This window comes from Elephantulus edwardii, unplaced genomic scaffold (assembly GCF_000299155.1).
Source record: "Elephantulus edwardii isolate Elephantulus edwardi_28Jun2011 unplaced genomic scaffold, EleEdw1.0 scaffold00108, whole genome shotgun sequence".
Classification (NCBI taxonomy): Eukaryota; Metazoa; Chordata; class Mammalia; order Macroscelidea; family Macroscelididae; genus Elephantulus; species Elephantulus edwardii.
In genome coordinates this window covers 9,726,201-9,746,089 of record NW_006399858.1, presented here as the reverse complement: position 1 = coordinate 9,746,089, position 19,889 = coordinate 9,726,201, and the positions used below count along the sequence as shown (strand labels likewise).

The following is a 19,889-nucleotide window of genomic DNA, read 5'->3' as shown; positions in this document are numbered from 1 at the left end:
TCAGCTCTTTAGTATCTTGAATTCTTCCTTGTGCTTTGGCTTCTCTACGCTCCAGTGCAATCTTCAGAGTCTCTTCTGACATCCATTTTGGTCTTTCCTTCCTCTTCTGTCTTTGTAATGACCGCAAAAATAAGGGAATAAAAGAGACTATACCATAAATCAATATTTGTACTTGACAGTTACTCATAAAAATTAAAATAACTTATCCTAGCATTTATAAATCCTAAAGTAATAGCTTTTAAGATCTACATGTTTATTTATTTACTCCAACTTAAGTCATGAATCTTAGCAACAAATAACAACTTTGAGAAAGCATAATTTATAAATAACTAAAAGCATTATCATCAGTGGTCACTTGAGGATTTCATGGTAAAAGGCAAAGATGACAAATCTCATCTATGATAAATTCTCATTAATCAACAGACGACAAAGAAGAGCACGAAGGGTAATGGTGGGCAAGGCCCAATGGTGATTCATTTTATAAAACTTAATACATGGGAATACATGGGAATGATTGTATGAAACACCATATGAATATAGTGTGAAATACAACTTAAAGAACTTTTTTAAGCAAACCAATATAAAATTAAAAAAAAAAAATAGGAACATTAAACTGGGTCTTCATTAATAAAGGTTGAGTACAAAATGAATTAAAATTTTATAGCTACTAAGAACATAAAAACCTTGGTAAAATGGGTACTATGATGAACTCAATGTCAAGCATTTTAGTGTTTGAAATTTGCTTCGTATGAAAGCTGTGAATGAATTTCTTACTATAAAATGTTACTTAAAAATTATTTCCTAAATGAGATCTGCAAGGCACAGGATAAATTTCCCAACTATAATACTTCTGAAACTTGTATACAAGATGTTTGAACACATAGAAATAAGCAGATGTCTGTTAAACATGTTGGAATAGTATGAACTATGCTTGCAACATTAGTTGCAAAGGTCTTCCCAAAGAGCTCAGTCAAAAGCAGCACCTGGGAACAGATAAACAGAAGCAGCAGAAATTTTTAAATCTTTGACATGGCAGACAGTTCAGACTCCAGTCTCAAGAAGTTAATGGTCTGCTACACCAAAGATTAGTCTTCTATGCAACAGAATCCACTCTATATAATCTATCATTTGTCATATGTAGTATCTAATTAAATAAAAAATTAGCCATGCAAAGCAGCAAAACGTTATCCAGGTGCTAGTGAAAAAGAATTTAACAGAAACTATCACAAAATGATATAAATATTGCAACCAGCAAAGACTGTAAGTAGCTATTATAAAGAAGTACAAGCAATTCTAAAACTGTATGTATAATGAATGAATCGGTCAGGAACAGGAACAAAGAAATGGAAACCATTCAAAGAACCACACGGAAATTCTATAGCTGAAATGTACATGAAGGAACAATTTAGCAAACAAATTTACTGGAAATGGCAAACTGAGATGAAAGAAGAACAATTCAGTGAGACTGGAAAATAGGTAAACAAAACAGAAAGAGCTCAATCTTAAAGGGGTGTGTGGAAAGGCTGAAAACCAGGGACTCAGAAACCTATGGAACACTATCGGGGATCTACCAACACACAGGAAGAAAAGAGAGGACAGAAAAATAACAGAGAAAGAAGCATATTTTAAGAAATGCCTGAAAATGTCTAAAACCTTTTGGAAAGCATCAAATCACAAACTTAAAACACATACCAACCAGCCTCTCCATTAGCAGCCTAGCAACAGAAGCACCACACCACCAGGACGAAGAGAACACACCTAGGAACTTGATGGCCATTCAGAAGCAGAGAAAACCTTTGGAGCAGGCAGAGTAAAAAGAAAAACAACACAGAACAGTAACATTTAATGAATTAATTTCCAGAAGATAATGAATAATACCTCAAAGTGCTAAAACGAACAAACTAAATCTCCGAGACAAACTGCAACATGAATTAGAGAAAGATATAATTTTTCAAAGGTGGATATGGTAAATTCCACTGCACCCATTAAAAACGATCTAAAGCATTATCATTAAAAAGCCAATGTAGTTTTGTGTGTCATCAAGTGACGCTATCTTCAAAAAAAAAAGAAAAAGACATTTTCATTTGATATAAAAATAACAGGCAATATATTAACATTAAACCAACACAATAAAACAAACGCTACAGAAGTTTTTCAGACTGAAAGGAGAGGACACAAAAAATTAGCTTAAGTCTACAGTAATGAATGAAGATTACTGGAAATGGTAAAAAGGTGGGGAAAAAAGGTAAAAGACTGTATCTATCTATCTATCTATCTAGCTATCTATCTATCTATATATATGTATGTATGAGACTATTTATATGTATGTGTGCAATACAGTAGATGCAATCTATCAGAAACAGTAACACAAGAGGTTGAGGATGGTAAATGGTCAAAGATACAAAGGTGTGCCTAATCCAGGCCATGGTCTTCTCAATTACACTTGTTATGCTTCAGAGAGTTGGACAATGACAAAGGATGACAGAAGAAGAATGGATGCCTTCAAGTTGTGGTGCTGGAGAAGAGTCTTGACTGCCAAGAAAACAAGTATGTCTGTCTTAGAGAGGATGAAACCAAGTCTTTCCTTGGAGGGTAAGATTTTGAAGTTCTACCTCACTTACTCTGGGCACATGGCCAGGAGAGATTGGTTCTTGGAAAAGGACATCATGCTTAGAAGGCTGGACAGACAGCGTAGGAGAGGAAAACCCAGGATGAGATGGATTGATAAAGTAACTGTGGCGATGGGGGTTAGTGTGTCAGAATTTGTTGAGACTGGCTCAGGACAGGGCAGGGTGCAGAGCTGCTGTATACAGGGTTGCTATGCATCGCAGGTAACTCAATGGCACATAACAACAATATACCATGACAGGTTGGGAAGCATAAATGGCATCCAGTTCCTAAACAAAATGCCTCCGGAAACTCTATGAACTTTGACAAATGTTGATAGTTGTAGGGGGCTTCAGGCCTTTTGTTCTTTGGGTCACTATGAGTCGCTGACTTGAAGGCAATCAAGAACAACATACTATGGTCATGTTCCCAAAATTACATGAAGTACTACAGTATAGATGGACTACAAATAGATTTTCTTCAAAAAACGCATAAGGTAAATGGCACTGCAAACACTAAAAAGTGACCTACAGACGTGTCGTTAAAAAGCCAATCCTGTTTTTGTGTGTCATCAAGTTGATTTTGATTCCTTGTGACCCCTTATGATTGAGCAGAACTGTCCCATATGGTTTCCTAGGCTGTAACAGTTATAGGAGGAAGTTCTAAAGGAGTTGAGTTTGCACTGAGAACTCAAAAGAGGTACCTCTCTGACAGTTCTAATTATCAGTGGCTCCAAGGAAGAAAGGCTGGTAATCTCTGAGCTCTCTACTGGCTCTTCGAAACACACTGGAAGGTCAGTGTGAGATGATTCCACTAAAGAGCAATGAGTTTGAGTAGATCTGAGTAAGTGTTTACAGGAATAGATCATTAACCTCAAGGCAGGATGGAGCCAGTAAGTCTGTTAGCAGTCAACTAATGGTTTTAAAATAAATGGAAATCTAAATAAAAAACAGGAAAGGAGGAGGAAAGGAAAAATAATAGATGACACAAATAGAAAGTTAACAATTATTGCTAAATCCAAAAAACAAAATAAATTTTTAAAAAACCCAAAGAATTATTGCTAAATCCAACGATAGCAATAATTACATAAAATGTAAACAGTTTCAACACAAATAGGAAATAATAAAATGATTAAAACATCAAGACTTAACTATAAACTGTACAGAACATAAAGTAAATAAAAAAGGATATACCATAAAAACAGCAATCAAAAAAACTGAAGGAAATACCTTGATCTCAATGATGAAACATACTTCAAAGCAGTATAAAAAATAAACTTTCCATAATAATAAATTTTGTGAAGATCTTCCAAAAACAGCTAGAACAATCACTGATAGAGAACTGCCAGAAGTTGGCTTTCGAAGAGGCCGAGGCACCAGGGATATTATTACTACTGTCAGATAGATCTTAGCAGAAAGAATACCAGAAGAAATATCTATTTGTGTTTTATTTACTATGCAAATGCATTTGGCTGTGTAAATCATAATAAACTATGAGAAGAATGAGAATCCCAAAACATTTAATTATGGTCATAAGAAACCTATACCTAGACCAAGAAGCTGTTGTACAAACCAACATGGGAATAATGCAAGGTTTAAAATCAAGAAAGGAGAGCTTCAGGGCTGTACCCTTTCTACCTACCTATAAAATCTGTATGATAAGCAAATCATTTGTGAGCTGGACTCTGTGAAGAACATGACATTGGGATCAGAGGAAGACATATCAATAATCTGAGTTAAGCAGATGACACAACCTAGTTTGCTGACAATTAGGAGACTTGAAATGCTTGCTGCAGAAGATCAAAGACTAGAGCCTTCAATATGGATTATTAAGTCATTATCAAAAAGACAAAAATCTTCAGCATTGGGTCAATAAGCAAAATCATGACAGATGTAGAAAATGCTGAAACTGTCAACAGTTTTGTTTTACAGAATCCACAATCAACAAACACCGCTAGCATCAGCAGTCAAGAAATTTAAAGATATATTGTGTTAGGAAAGCCTGCTGTAAGGGACCTCTCCAAAGTACTGAGGAGCAATGATGTCAGCTTAAAGACTAAGATGCACCTGATTTAAGAGGTTTTCAATCACATGCTATGCATCTGAGAGCTGAACATAAATAAGAATGACAGAAGAATCAATGCTTTCAAGTTGCAGTGCTGGACAAGTATACAGAACATTTCACAGACCATCGAGAGAACAAATAGATAGTATTAGAGAAGGTGTGGCCAGAGTGCTCTTAGAAGTCAAGGATGAAGCTTGTTGTTAGGATGGACTGCTCCTTAGAAAGCAACATCATGCTTGGAAAGGGAAAGGGTCAGTGAAAGAGAAGATCCTTAAGAAGATGAACTGACACAGTGACTGCAGCAATGGGCTCAAGTGTGTCATCTGAGGAGGACTGCACAGGATAGACAGGGCTCAGATATGTTGTTTATAGGGTCACTATGAGTTATAGTAACATTTAGTAATGGCACGTAACAATAAGACATTTCACCTTCCTTGCTTAGGGCATATTTTTATGAAGAACTAGTCCTTGGAGAGAGATATCATGCTTTGAAAGATAGAAGGTCCACAAAGACAGGAAGACTCTTAAGGAGATAGACTGATAATGGTGACTACGACAATGGGTTTGAGTGCAACAGTGATCATGAAAAGGGCTTAAGACAGGTTAAGATTCAGATGGCATCTCACAGCAGCTCTCCATTAGGTATCCATGGCTGCAAACCTTTAGCATGCATGCAAATTTTTCCATAGAGCAGCTGACAGACTTAAACTGCTGACTAAGATTTTAGCTACGCGCCTGATATATTATCAACTACCATATGAAAGGGAATAGTGCACCTGGGCCACCAATGCTCAGTGGTAGTGTAACTGCTGAGTATTTTTGGCAGGAGTGAAAACTGGTATAAGCACTTAAAGAAAATACCTAGCAGTTTCTTGTAAACAAAACATATATATGCACACTTTATATTTAATATAAACTTCTAAAATATTTTTGAGAGGATTAAATGACAATACTGAAATTTATAAAGCTCTTACCAGATTCAGTTACTCAAATGCATACTGTATACTGTTCCACTAAGCAAAAAATTAGATGAGGTCTGCATGTCCAAACAGAATGGATTAAGTGACTCTGTACAACAGAACACCATTAAAATATCAGCAAGTTAGGTCTGCTCTACATAGGACTCAATGTAGATAAAAACAAAAGATGGATCAATTTTGCTATTAGAAAAATTAGTAATTAAAACCCCACAATTTTCTCAGACCACAGTGCCAGAAAACCAGAAATTAATGAGGATAAAGGATTTGAAAAAAAATCACCCATGTGGAAAGCTAAGTAACAATCTACTTCTATAACAACAGAAGGAAATTAAAAATGAAATGTGAAAAATTCCTTGAAACAAATGAAAATACAACGTATTAAAAGCTCTGCGATACATCTAAGGCAATCCTCACCGGAAAGTGCATAGCAATAGGCAAAAGTACAAAAAAAGAAGAAATAAGCAAATTTAATACCTTCATCAAATAGAAAAAGAACAACAAGCTAATCCTACAGCCTCTAGAAGAAAGGAAATTATAAGGACAAGGGCTGAAATCAGTAGATAGAAAAAAAAAAAATCCAAACAACTGAAACCATCAACAAGAGCAGGAGCTGGTTCTTTGAGTCAGTAAAATAGACAAATGGCTGGCAAACCTGACAAAAGAAAAAAAGACACAAATAACTAAAAAAATGAAAGAGATGACATCACAACAGAACAAGGTTAAATTAAATTGATAACAATGGAATACTGTGGAAAAACTATTATCATGATAAATTTGAAAAACTAGAAGGGGCAAATTCCTAGAAACCCACACACTACCCACCCAGATACTGACACAGACAAATGTAGAGCACTTGAACAGATCCATTATAAGTGAAGAAATTGAGACATCCCTCCCAAAAAAAAGTCCTAGCCCAGATGGCTTTACAAGTGAATTCTATCAAACAATTAAAAATTCTACTTAAACTTCTTTGAAAAACCAGGAAAAGAAGGAATACTCCCAGAGTCATTCTATGAAGCAAGCATAACCCCAATACCAAAACCAGGCAATCATTACCATTAGAAAACTATAGATCAACATCTCTCATGAACAAAGATACAAAAATCCTTAACAAAATCCTGGCCAATACAATCTAATAGTATATTAAAAAGTAATTCATCATAACCAAGTAGTATTCACAACAGATATGCAAGAAACGCAAGAAAAGTAATCAGTGTAAGTCATCACATTAACAGGGCAGAGAATAAGGACCATAAGATCTGAACTAATGAAGAACCACTTCTATTCAATATTCTATCAAAAGTATTTGCTAGAGCAGTTAAGATAAGGGAAAAATACAAAAGGCATCCAAATTGGTAAAGAGGTGGCAAAATGGTTCTAAACGCAGGTAATATTCTGTATACCCCAAAAATACCAAAGACTCAACAAAAAAATCCATTAGACCTAGAAGACCAATTTAGTAGAGAGGCAGAATACAAGATCAATATACAAAACCAATGGGATTTCTCTATAGCAAAGAAGAAAAGTATGGAAAAGGGAACTATGGAAGTACAATCAGCCCCAGTGATGTCTATTTACTGGGCTCCAATCATGCCTGAGGACAGAGTACTCCCCAGGACCTTGGACACCTGGGGATCTGAGAGGCTCTGGCTGAAAAAAAAAAAAAGGTACAATCATTTACAAAGCAAATCACAAGATAAAATACTTGTGAATGAACTTAGAGACACAAAAGACCTTTATAAGGAAAACTACACAGCACTACTACAGCAAACAACAGAAGACCTAACTAAATGAAAAAATAAGTTCCCTGGTCATGGATAGAAAGACTCAACACAACACAATGAAAACTACAATCCTACTAAATGAAACCAACATGTTCAGTGCAGTCCCAACAGATTCCAAACTCACTGTTCAAAGAGACAGCAAATGCAACTGGCGATTTTATTTGGAAAGGAAAAAGATCCCAAAGATGCAAAATTCTACTGAAAAATAAAAAGAAAATGGGAGGCAAAAAAATACTACATAGCTAAGTAACCAAAAGAACATAATATTGGTAGAATTACAGACACATAGACCATTGGAACAGAAACAAGAGCCCAGAAACCAACCCATGCATGGTCAAGTGCTATTTGGCAAGGAAACAAACCTCTCATATGGGGAAATGAAAACAAATGCTGCCGACAAGACTAGATATCAACCTGCAAAAATCTGAAACAGGATATACACCTCACATAATACACAAAAATCAATCAAGGCAGATTACAGATCCAGGGGTAAAATCCCAAACCATAAGGATCATAAGAGACAAAATAGGACTAAACTTAGAATGTAGCCAGAGATGCACAACCGGGAACAGATACTATCAATGAACAGGACTTTCCAAAAATCAAGTCTTTGTGTGTATCAAAACCTTTTTCCATTGAGTGTGAAAATAAAGCTTACAAACTGGGTAAAAAAAATCATTTGGCAATGGCATTTCAAACAAGGGTCTTATAACGGAAGTTTACAGACTGCTACAAGGCCTCCACAAGATTGATAACCCAGTAACAAAATGGGCCATAAACTTTTAAATGACTTCACAAATGAAAAAATTCAGAAAGCCAACAGACACATTAAAAAATGTTCAAAATTACTGGCTCTTAGGGATGCAAATCAAACAATGAGAATGCCATCTTACTCCAGGAGCAGCAGCAAAGTTTAACAGGATAGCAAGCAGTAAAAGTTGGAGAGGATGTGGAGAAATTGAACTCTCAAGCAGTGCTAGTGGGACTGTAAAATGGTACAACCACTACGGAAAGCAGTTTGGCACTTCCTAAAAAAAGCAGAGCACAGAAATGCCTGTTCCACTGCTGGTTCAAAACTGAGACTGAGACATGAATGGAGATATGTATTATCTATGTTCATAGCAGCATTATTCATAATAGTACAAAAATGCAAAAGCCCAAAGGCCAGTCAACAAACAAACGGATTGAAAAACTGGTATATTCACACAATGGAAAACTATCCAGCACTAAGAAGTGAAAATTTTGTAAAATACATGGGAGAGTCTAGAGAGGATTATGGTGAATGAAATAACTTGGGCTCCTAAGGACAAAAACTACGTAAGAATATTATTGTAGAAATAGGATAGCTCAGCAACATGTGTATAAATAAATGTACAAGAGGAGAACAATCAGTACAGCAGAGGTTCCTGGTTGTATAGAATATGCAAAGGAATAGGAAAGATTCAGTAGATACCTGAAAGACAGGGCAATAATATGTATAGATCAATACAATATATTTGAATGACTGCATGAAACACAACGGAAATAAAAGATTACACAAATATTAAGAAAAAAAAAACCCAGAGAGAAAAATATGCATTACTTTGATTAAAAACATACTGGGGAAGACACTAAAGCAACTGGTAAAGAATGGATTAGAAGTGAGTAAAAGGAGGCATCTTGCAAACGTTATTTAAAATTTTTTTATGGGAGAGGGATGGACAATCTCCTCCTGTGTGATTAACTGACTCTGAAAATCCACTGGAGGCTCTGCTATGAGTCGGTTTCAACTTGATGGTAGACAACAACAATAAAGACATGGAAAAAATTTTTCTTTTTGTCTTCACTTTACTAAGTGTATTTTTAAAAGAAAACCTTAATTTTAAAATCAATAAATAGATTAAACTTTTTTTTTTAAAGTACCAGAAGAATGTTTGTGTTTTATTGAAAATGCAAAGGTATTTGACTGGTATTTTGGTTTTTTTAAATTTTATTTTAGATTAAACTCTTTTAAAAATCCCAAAACTCTACCCCATTATAAAGACACGATCTCTGTCAAAAACTGAACAGCAGCAATGTACTATAAAAGCCTGTAGGTGGCACAGGCAGTATGTATCAGAATGTGGTTCAGACTCATTCAGCAGCAACACAGAAAAAAGGCCTGGAGTTAACATTGTAGTCAGACAACCTTCTAGCACAAACTCCATCTTACATACTTGAGGCTGTCAGGAGGGGACCAATCCTTGGCAAAAGTCATCACACTTGGAAGAGTAGAAGGTCTACGCAAGAGAGGAAGATACTGGATGCGACGGATTGCCAGTGAGTGTGGCAATGGGGTCAGGTGTATGGGAGATGGTGAGTCTGGCTCAGAAAAGGGCAGTGACCCTTGATCACAGGGTAGTTACTTTGCATACCATCGAGTCGAGTACCAGATCACTGACCCTCTGGAGGGTTTTCAGAGGCAGACTGCCAATCCTTCTCCCACTGAGCAGCTGGTGGATCTGAGCCACATGCCTTCAGTATTGCAGTGCAGCTTCTTACTCAACAGCACACAACAACAAAAGACAACCTTACCATGCAATTCCACTACTGAATTCAAGTTGCCAAGAGTCAGAATCAATTCTAAGACAATTAAAGACTATATTCACTAAAGAAGAACAATGTATCCATCCTGATATGATATAGAGTTTTGGGAGCAGGAATGGCTATCTTTTGTTTCTGCTGTTAGGTGCCATCCAGCTGAGTATGATTTATAGCATCCCCATGTACAACAGATTTGTTGATACATTTGAGCCCATTGCTGCAGTCATTCCACCCATGCTGTCAATCCACCCGGTTGAGGGTCTTCCTCTCCTTTGCCATCCTTCCACCTTTCCAAGCATGACGTCCTTCTCCAAAGAACAGCCTCTCCTAGAAACACGTCCAAAGGATGTGAGATGAAATTCTGTCACCCTTGCCAAGCAGCCCTCTGGCTTCACGTTCTCTAAAATATGTTTGTTCTTTTGGCAGTCTAAGAGCTATTCAGTACTCTCCAACACACAGCTCAAAGGCATGACCTTTTCTTCTGTCATCCTTATTCACTGTCTAACTCTCTGACGCTTAACAAATGAATGAAAAGACTGAATCAGGTGCACCTTAGTCCTCAAACTGGTATCACTGTTCCTCAATAATTTTGAGAGGTCCTTCACTGCAGATTTTCCCAATGCAATACAACTCCTGACTGCTGGTATCAAGTGTTATTTATTGTGGAAGTCGATGTTTCAGCTTTTTCTTTATCTACCACGATGCTGTCCATTGGTACAGTGATGAGAACTATTTTTTTGGAAAAATTTTTATTTTATACCAGTTCATTTACAAAGTCTGACCACATTGTTTTTCACACTGGATCTTTCCCATTTCTTTCACACCCGCCCATAAAATTGTGAGACCCTATTATTAATGGCCTCCCATCCTCACTCCTCTGCTCCCACCCTCTTGCCCCTTGGATCCTCATACTCATTTTACAAAAATGGTCTTATAAAGTATCTGTCCTTATGGGATTGAGTTAGTTCACTCAGCATAATACTCTCCAGTCCCTCCCAAGTTAGGTAGTAATTTACAAAATCATTGCTCCTGTGTGCTACGTAGTATTACATCGTGTCAATGTACCACAATTTCTCAATCCATTCAATTGTGGTTGGACATTTGGGCTGTTTCCATTTAAAAACATGGAACACTTCATGGATTTGTGTATCATCCTTGTGCTGGGGCCATGCTAATCTTCTCTGTATCATTACAATTTTAGTATATGTGCTGCCGAAGCAAGCAGGAGAATTTCTGTTTTCTTGATATTGAGATGCAATATAGTGAAGGCTGCAGTGTTTGATTTTCTGCAACAAGTGTTTCAAGTCTTCCTCATTTTCATCAAGCAAGGTTGTGTCATGTGCATACTCAAAGTTACTGACAAGTTTTCCTCCATTCTGTGTTATACTGTTCTTCATGGACTGCATCTTCTCAAACAAGTTGCTCAGCATACAGATAAAATACGTATGGAGAAAGGTTTGAACCCTGACACATGCTTTTCTTAATATTAAAACGTACTGAATGGTTTAATATTAAGAATTTAGCATTTAGAATACTAGATTCTTAATATTAAACCACTCCTAAATGAAGTAGGAATAATTACAGAGAGAAGAGCTGAGTTTGGGAATTACCAGCCCACAACCAGCTTAATAAAGACTGGTTTACACAGGAATCTGAGTATATGATAGTAATTCTAGGGGAGAAAGTTTGATAAGGAAAAGGATATTACTTATGGGCTCTCAAAAATTATTGCAAAAAGAGAAATAGACAATTATAGAGAAATCAAACATTCTAAAAGGGTAATAAAAAATCAGCATTGCCAATGAAGGGCATATTGATGACAGAATGGATGTGATGAAGCCCTTGGGAGAATATAATGTCAAGTGCTAAGTACAATCTCATCAATCCCAACTCTGTACAAATCTCATGTACAAAGCAAGGAAATGTACAAAGCTAGGTTAGAGGCAATGCATCATGGGTTGAAATGTCTCCCCTCTATCCACCAAATAAAAAACTCTTAAACTCATTGCTATCAAGACCTTGTGGACCCTCCACCAGGTGTTCAGAGGCTGTAAATCTCACAGGAGGAGATTGTTCATCGTTCTCCCATGAAGTTGATAGATTTGAACCATTAGCATTTAGGTTAGCAGTTCCACTTCTCACAGCCTAGTCACCAGAGCTCTCCCTTCCTCCCCAAATACATGAGTGTAAAGACATAATATGGAAGCTATGTCATGATCCTTACTGATCGGATGAATCTTGTAAAAAGATTAAGGCCAGAATGTAAAGGCCCTTAATCCCATTACAGCCCTAATCTGATTAAGGAGAATTTCCCTACTGTGTGACCTGTCTTTTCTCTCACTAAACGAAGAAAGTGAGCCAACGAGGTTCAGAGTGTGGTAGGACTTTAGTATCACCAAGAAAGAACTGTCAGGAGTTGAGTGGAGTGTATCTTTTCAGATCTAGGCCCCAGTATGAGTACCTTCCTTGACAACAGGGAAGACCAAAGACATATGCAGCGCTCCAAGAAATGCCAGGCCTACAAATGCTGAAAGAAACAAGGATTTCCCTCGAGAACGGACAGCACAAGCACACATAAGCATTCAAACACCTTGAGCTGGCATCTTGAATCTGGACTTCTAGCCTCCTACATTGTAAGAAAATAAATTTGCAATTGTTAAAGTCATCTATTTGTGTGGTATCTCTGCTACAGTAGCACTAGATAACTAAGACACCTCTGCTACACTATGTCAACGCAGAAGGATATTCCTCTTTTTCACTGATCCTCTAGTTTACCAAGCATGGTACCTTTCTCCAAGGACTGATCTCTCCTAATAACATGACCAAAATAAGCCAGACTTCAGATCACTCTACCTAGGGATATATAATCTAGATCTAATCATGAAGAGTGGATGCTCTGGTGGCCTAGTGGCAAGAAGCTGTGCAGTAATCCCAAAGGCATGCATTTTGAGGCCACCAGCTGCTCTGTGGGACAAGGATGGGCAATCTCCTCCCATGTGATTAACTGCCTCTGAAAACCTGCCAGAGGGTCAGCTATGGGTCAGTTTTGACTCTACAGTACACAACAACAATCAAGAAGAATCGTCAAATAGTCTTAAACTGAGGAACAGTCTATAAAAACCAACTTCCTTGAATTTTGTTTTGAAATAGTATCTTAAAAGACAAAGGCCAGTAAACTATTGCAATTAAAAGAAAAGACAATTAGAGATAATTACAATACTCTCAATGGGATTCTAATTTTGATGGGGAAAATAAACATTATGAAAGATATGAAATAATGTCAATGCTAAATTTCAAAGTGGCACTGTTTCTAAGAGAAAACAGCTGCTCTTAGGACAGAAATTCTAAATTATAAGGCAGTCAAGATGTATGCCACAGGAAAATCAACTTTCAAATATATTTGAAAAATTCATACACACATGCAGAGAAAAAAAAAAAAGGAAATGTGGTAAAATATTCAAACCCGGTGAATGTAGGTAATGGGTATATGAGAGGTCTCCCCATAATTCCTAGGACATTTTTGTAATTTTAAAAAATTAACAGCAACCTTCAAATAAATGTCTGAAGTTCTCTCTAGTTTCTCTCTTTGTAACCTGGGATCCATGGACAGACATCACTAAATCCATTAACTGAATGGGAGGTATTTTTAACTGTTACTAATCTTTAGCTGACTTTTTCCTTTAACTATGAATGTAGGCAACAAACAGTAGCTTTAGCAGAACTTGGAACATTTTTACCAATAAAACTCCTGTATATAATTTTTTTCATATTACACTTGAGTCTCTCAAACTATATACTAGACAGTATTTTCACATTAAAATTACACTTTTTACATTATGACAAGAAGTGTACATGCTATTACATATTCTATATGGACAAAGCACCTATAATAAATGTAACCCTCACACATACAGGCAGACAGCTATAAAAAGGAATTAAAATTGTGAAATGTCTTAGAGAAAATCAAAATGTTTACATTGGAAAGAATGTGGTTAAAAATAAGGTGCTATTTACCATCTTTCTTTTGGAAAATTTTTTAATATTTCTTTAATGATTGGCTGGTAGCAGGCATCCCTCTCTGCTTTCCCAGTTTCACTCCAGTCTCTCACAAACTGTTTTAATGTGGATTTCAATTTATCCATGTCAAATGTAGATGCCGGCATAATCTTTCCATTCCCCTGGTTAAAAACAAACAAAAAACCAACACATCAGAAATCAATTGGCTTCTATGATGACAATTCATGTAGAATATGGTTAAATAGACATGCTACGGTAGGGCTCTAGAGGCAGTGTGTGGAGAAATACCTAAACCAGAGTTCAATGCATGTTGAGATCCTAAATGAAAAATCTGGTAGTCTCACTTCAATCCTCGATAGATTAAGGGCCATTAATCAAAACCACCATATAATTAAGCAGTCCTTAATCAGGAGAGGACCAGAACTGAGCTGCTATGGAGACAGACATCTTCTTTCTCTTAAGGAAGGGCTGTAAAGCCCCTCCCGGTCACAGATGGGGTAGCATGGAGAGTCTCACAGTGCAGTGGCCCAACAGTACCTACCCTGTGGATATAAGAAGAGGGCTTCAGGTCCTAATACTGTCAGCCTCTTGAGATTTAGAAGGGAAACTAATTTCTTAACGTAGAAGATGCATATCATTAGATACAAGATACTGAAAAAATGTTTAGCTGGGGGAATGAATTTTATAGAGCTAATAAAGTTGTTTACATTTTATATGCCAAAAAGAGTCAGAATACCATGTGAAACATATAAAAATGCAAATGAAAAATTTTAGTATTTAAAAAAACTCCATTTGCAAGTTTAGATTCTGATACACTGCTCTATTACCAACTAAGCCTAATTACATGACTGAGTATCTCAATAAAGCTCTGTGAGCAAAAAGACCTGTATAAAACAAATCGGGAAGGAAAAACTCAGAGGTAATCCCCCAAATGAAAGCAAACATAACAAACTTTCACATACATCTTCTCCATATTCTTTATTTTCAAACATATGTATGCAATCATTCACAATGGTCAGTAGTATTTCTTGATTATGGTCAATGCAATTCCGGATCTTGTCCAAGTGAAGAGGAAACTGAGGAAGCAGTTTCTGTTGATTATCAGGAAGTGATCGAAACTGTCTTTCTGTTCGGTGCACTCGCTCATGCATACTGGTGCTAGAACATAAAAGGCGGTTTTTAAATTGGCAAAAGAGTCTCTCTAGAGGCCAGTCTTATATTAAGGCTGTCTTTCTGTACAATTATGCCCTTAAAATAAGAAATTCTGTCCTGTCAGTAACATTTTACTTAAATGGATTTCAAGTTAGAAATGTCAAGTTTTATCATTTTTTTTTCTCTCAGCAACCAAACATGACAAATGGTTTACCACAAGTAAAAGTAAGCTGATGTACCAACTGGGGGAGGGCATAAAGGAGACCAATGTGGAATTAGTTTCTTTCTATTACCTTAACTTTAAAAAAAAAAGTATGCAAAACTAAGTGAATACTTTAGATTTCTCCACTATTAGCAAACTACTTAAGAATACACACAGAATATATTTTAGTTAACTAATAAAAGCCAATTCAGTTGAATTAAAAAAAAAATCACAAAAGATTTTACATATTATAAAAACAGCAGCAACTGAAATTCAGTAGGATTTTATATGGTAATAGTCTTAATTAACATTCTGAAAATGTTTAACAGTCACTTTAGGTATTATTAACAAGACAAAAACCCCCACAATTTTAAACTTTAAATATGTAATTGGTAAAATATTTTCACTGACGGTGAGTGCATAAAACTGTACATGACTTGGGACAATCATAAAGCAGTGCACAAATCATGCCTGCTGGTACATAATCTGAAGAAACTCTTCTACACAGATACTTTTAAGAAACATACGCAATATTCATTAAAAATGAAGTAAGGGAAAAAAATATGGACACACTAAAGATCCATCACAAGCAGACTGGAAGAAAAACTGTAAATTTACAAAATACAGTGAAACTAATAATTCAAAGTTGTACTCAATAACACATGGCTATAGCTCATAAAAATGAACTTAGTTGAAAGAGAAACTTAGTTTCATAATAAGAATACATAATGTACAATTTTATTTTAGAGTAATGAAATAATATTTTGTTTTAGTGATTGAACATATGTGACAAAACTAAAAACAAAGCAAGGAAATAAAAAAGAAAGTTCCACACTGTATGGCAGTTTCATGGATTTTCACTGTATCATTTTTACAAATGTGTTTAAATAGTTTACACTGACTCAATGTGTAATGAAAAAACAAACTGTTTTCATTTAGTTGCAGGAATCTATTCATCCAATTATTTTATTTTTATCTTATGACAAATTACTATAATTTCTGAACAGTAATGTTTAAAGAAGTTCAGGAAGCTCTAAACAAGACTTGAACAAAAACCTGACTGGCATGCTGTGACAGCACGGAGTTTTGGGTTTTTTCTTCCTTTAAAGAGAGTATAAAAGAGAGCTCTGAAACCAGACAGGGTAAAATCCAGGATATCCCACATATTTGCTAAGTGACTCAGAAAAGTTATTTCTTTTCTTTGTGCCTTAACAGTCTCATCTACAAAAACAAGACAATAAATAACAACATGGTATTAGTAACTACCACTTACTGTAGTTTAGTAAGTGCTAGGCACTAAGCTAACTTATTTATCATGAACTACAGTGAAAAGTATCTCCTATGTACATCCAACATCTCCTCCAACAGGGTAAAAAGGGAAGCCATAGACTGGGAAAAAATATTTGGTAATGACATGTCAGAATTTATAAAATACATGCGCACCAACCACAAGATAAAGGTAAACAACCCAACTGAAAAATGGGCACAGGCTATGAGCAGACACTTCACCAAAAAGACATTCAGATGGTCAACAAGCACATCAAGAAATGTCCAAAATCCCTAGATCTAAGAGAGATGCAAATCAAAACAACTATGAGATATCATCTCACCCCAGTCAGAATAGCAAAATTTAACAGAACAGCAAACAACAAATGCTGGCGAAGTTGTGGAGAAAGTGGCACCCTTATTCACTGTTGGTGAGAGTGTAAGATGGTGCAACCACTATGGAAGGCTGTATGGAGAGTTCTTAAAAAGTTGCAAATAGAAATATCATTTAACTCAGCAATTCTACTGCTGGGAATATACCCCAAAGAAACCAGAACTACCACCCAAGCAGATATATTCACACCCATGTTTATCGCAGCTTTGTTCACAACAGCAAAGAGTTAGAAACAACGTAAGTGCCAATCAACAAACAAATGGATAGAGAAGCTGTGGTATATTCACACAATACTACGCTGCACTGAAAAACAAGGAACTCATGCAATAGTATTCAAAATGGGTGATGCTGGAGGACATTATGCTATGCTGAGTGAAATATCTCAGTTACAAAATGACAAATACTGCATAGTGACATGGCTGTAAAACAGGGTCTGACTTCAGGGTTGGGGGAAGACTGAGAAAGATATGACAAATTATGTATACTGCCTTGAAACAGATGAGGGAGAGAATGGTTTAAAAGGGATATATTATTAGGTATTATTGTCATGACATGAGTCCAGAACGAAGGCTGCATAGTGGAGTGGACTTGGGAAGAGGGACTGCGTAACAATGAAAGAATTTTTCTTTCCATTTTCAAAGACAAGAGTGAACTGGGGCGGGGAGAAGGGTGGGAAAGGAGAAAAGTGCAACAATGAATGAATGGAAACCCAAAGTCTCTGTAAACTTTCATTAAAAAAAAATCTATACAGCCCCTTAAGATGCTCCTCTACTCAAGAGAGTCTGACAGAAAATGGAACAAAACAATGTAAGTACAACATGTAGCAGAGTACCTAAAACTATAAGATATCCTCCAAAAAATCCTAAGTGTAACTAATTTATTATTCCTGACATCATCAGATGGATGGTGGCTGAAAGCAAAGAAATGGTCACCTGTGTTTTACTGCTTGTGCAACTGTGTAGACCATAACAATTTATGTGGAACACACACAAAAAAAAATGGAGTTCCAGAACATTTAACTATGTTCGTACAGCACCTACACATAGACTACGAGACAGCTGTTTAAATAGCAGTTTAATAGTTGTTGAGGAAAGGAGATATAGGTGTCTTAAAAATCTGGAAAGATGTGCATCAGAGTTGTATTCTCTTGCTATACTTATTTAGACTGTACACTGAACAAAAAAATTGGAAAAGCTATACGGTAAAAAGAACCTGATATCATGATTGGTAAAAAGAATCATTAACCACCTGCAATATACATATGACAACAATTTGGTTACTAAAAGGAAGGAGAATTTGAAGTACTTAACGAAGACCAAAGACTATGTACTACACTTTAAAAAACACAAAATCATCAGAACTGGACAAATAATATGATAAATGGAGAAAAGACAGATTGTCAAGGATTTTACTGTACTTGGATTCACAATCAATATACATGGACTCAGTAGTTAAGAAATTTTAAAAAAGAAAGGCATTGCATTTTATTGGGCAAATCTGCTGCAAAGGTCCACTTTCAAGAACAAAGATGTCACTTTGTGCCTGATACAAGCCATGGCATTTTTAATTACCACATATGCACGCAAATAAATGCTGGACAGGGAATAAGGAAAACCTAAGAACATAAACAAGAATACTGAATATGGACAGCTAAAAGAACAAGCAAATCTGTCTTGGAAGAAGTGCTGCCAAAATACCCCTTACAAGTGAGGACAATGAAGCTTTGTCTCACATACTCTGGAAACACTATCAGGAAGGGCTAATCCCTAGAGACAGACATCATAATTTTTGTTGTTGTTTTAAGGGTCTGCAAATAAAAAGTAAGATCCTCTCTGAAAACAATGGTCTCAAATAGCAACAACTCTGAGGATGAGCAGGACTGGGTACGGAGGTCTGGTGACCAAGTGGTAAGAAGCTGCGCTGCAATCCCAAAAGTACGTGGCTCAAATACTCCAGTTGCTCTGCTGGACAAAGATAGACAATCTCTTCCCATGCGATTAACTGAAAACCCACCAGAGAGTCAGCTACGAGTTGGTTCCAACTCAATAGTACTCAACAACAACAACATGTTCAAAATTTAACAGCAAAGTAAAAGCCATCAACAATCCCTCTTGGCCACTTCTAACCTTTCGGACATATGTATCAGTCTGCTGTTAAAGTCATCTAGCATCTCTCTATGCAAAATATAGCATATCATTTGGAAAACAAAAAGAAGCCCAAATAAAACTACCCTCAAGTAGACGTTAATTCATAGGGTCTCTCCATTGGGTTTCTATAAAGCTGTAAATCTTTACAGGAAGAGAGACTGCTCATCTCTCCCCAGAGAAGCAGATAATACACACTATGCCAGCAAAGGACTGGAAGAGATCCCTATTTGCTTTCATTCCCCCAAAAAGGCAATCCAACAGAATATGGAAATTATCAAATAATATCATTAGTATCAGGGAGCACTGGTGGCCTACTGGCAAAAAACTGCGCTGCAATCCTGAAGGCACGTGATTCGAATCCGCGAGCTTCTTCACAGAAGAAGTATGGTCAATCTTCTCCCATGCAATTAACTGCCCCTGAAAACCCTCAGGAGGGTCAGGTATGGGTCGGTTGTGACTCTACAGATTACAACAACAATAACATCCTTAATGTTGCATGTAAAGAACATCAAGCTGAAGACTCTTAAAAGCCAGCTTTACAATACCCTTCACAATAGCTAATCACAAGATTAAATATTTGGGAGTAAATATAACTAGAAGCACAAAAGGTCTATTCAAAGAAAATTACAAAACATTATTACAAGAAACAAAAAAAAGTCTAGAGAAGTAGAAGAATATTCCCTGCTCATGGATAGGAAGGCTTAATGTTGTGAA

General features: G+C 36.4%; 1 protein-coding gene across 1 annotated transcript in view; it reads right to left on the bottom strand.

Annotated features, from left to right (window-relative positions):
* The window catches only part of LOC102843561 (chromosome unknown open reading frame, human C9orf41), a 70,213-nt gene that overhangs the window by 35,887 nt on the left and 14,437 nt on the right, over positions 1-19,889 (bottom strand). The window contains exons 2-3 of the mRNA XM_006891992.1: positions 14,977-15,172; positions 14,012-14,175 (exon numbers count right to left, since the gene is read on the bottom strand). Coding sequence (XP_006892054.1) covers positions 14,012-14,175; positions 14,977-15,172 — 360 coding nt within the window. The remainder of the gene's footprint in view (positions 1-14,011; positions 14,176-14,976; positions 15,173-19,889) is intronic.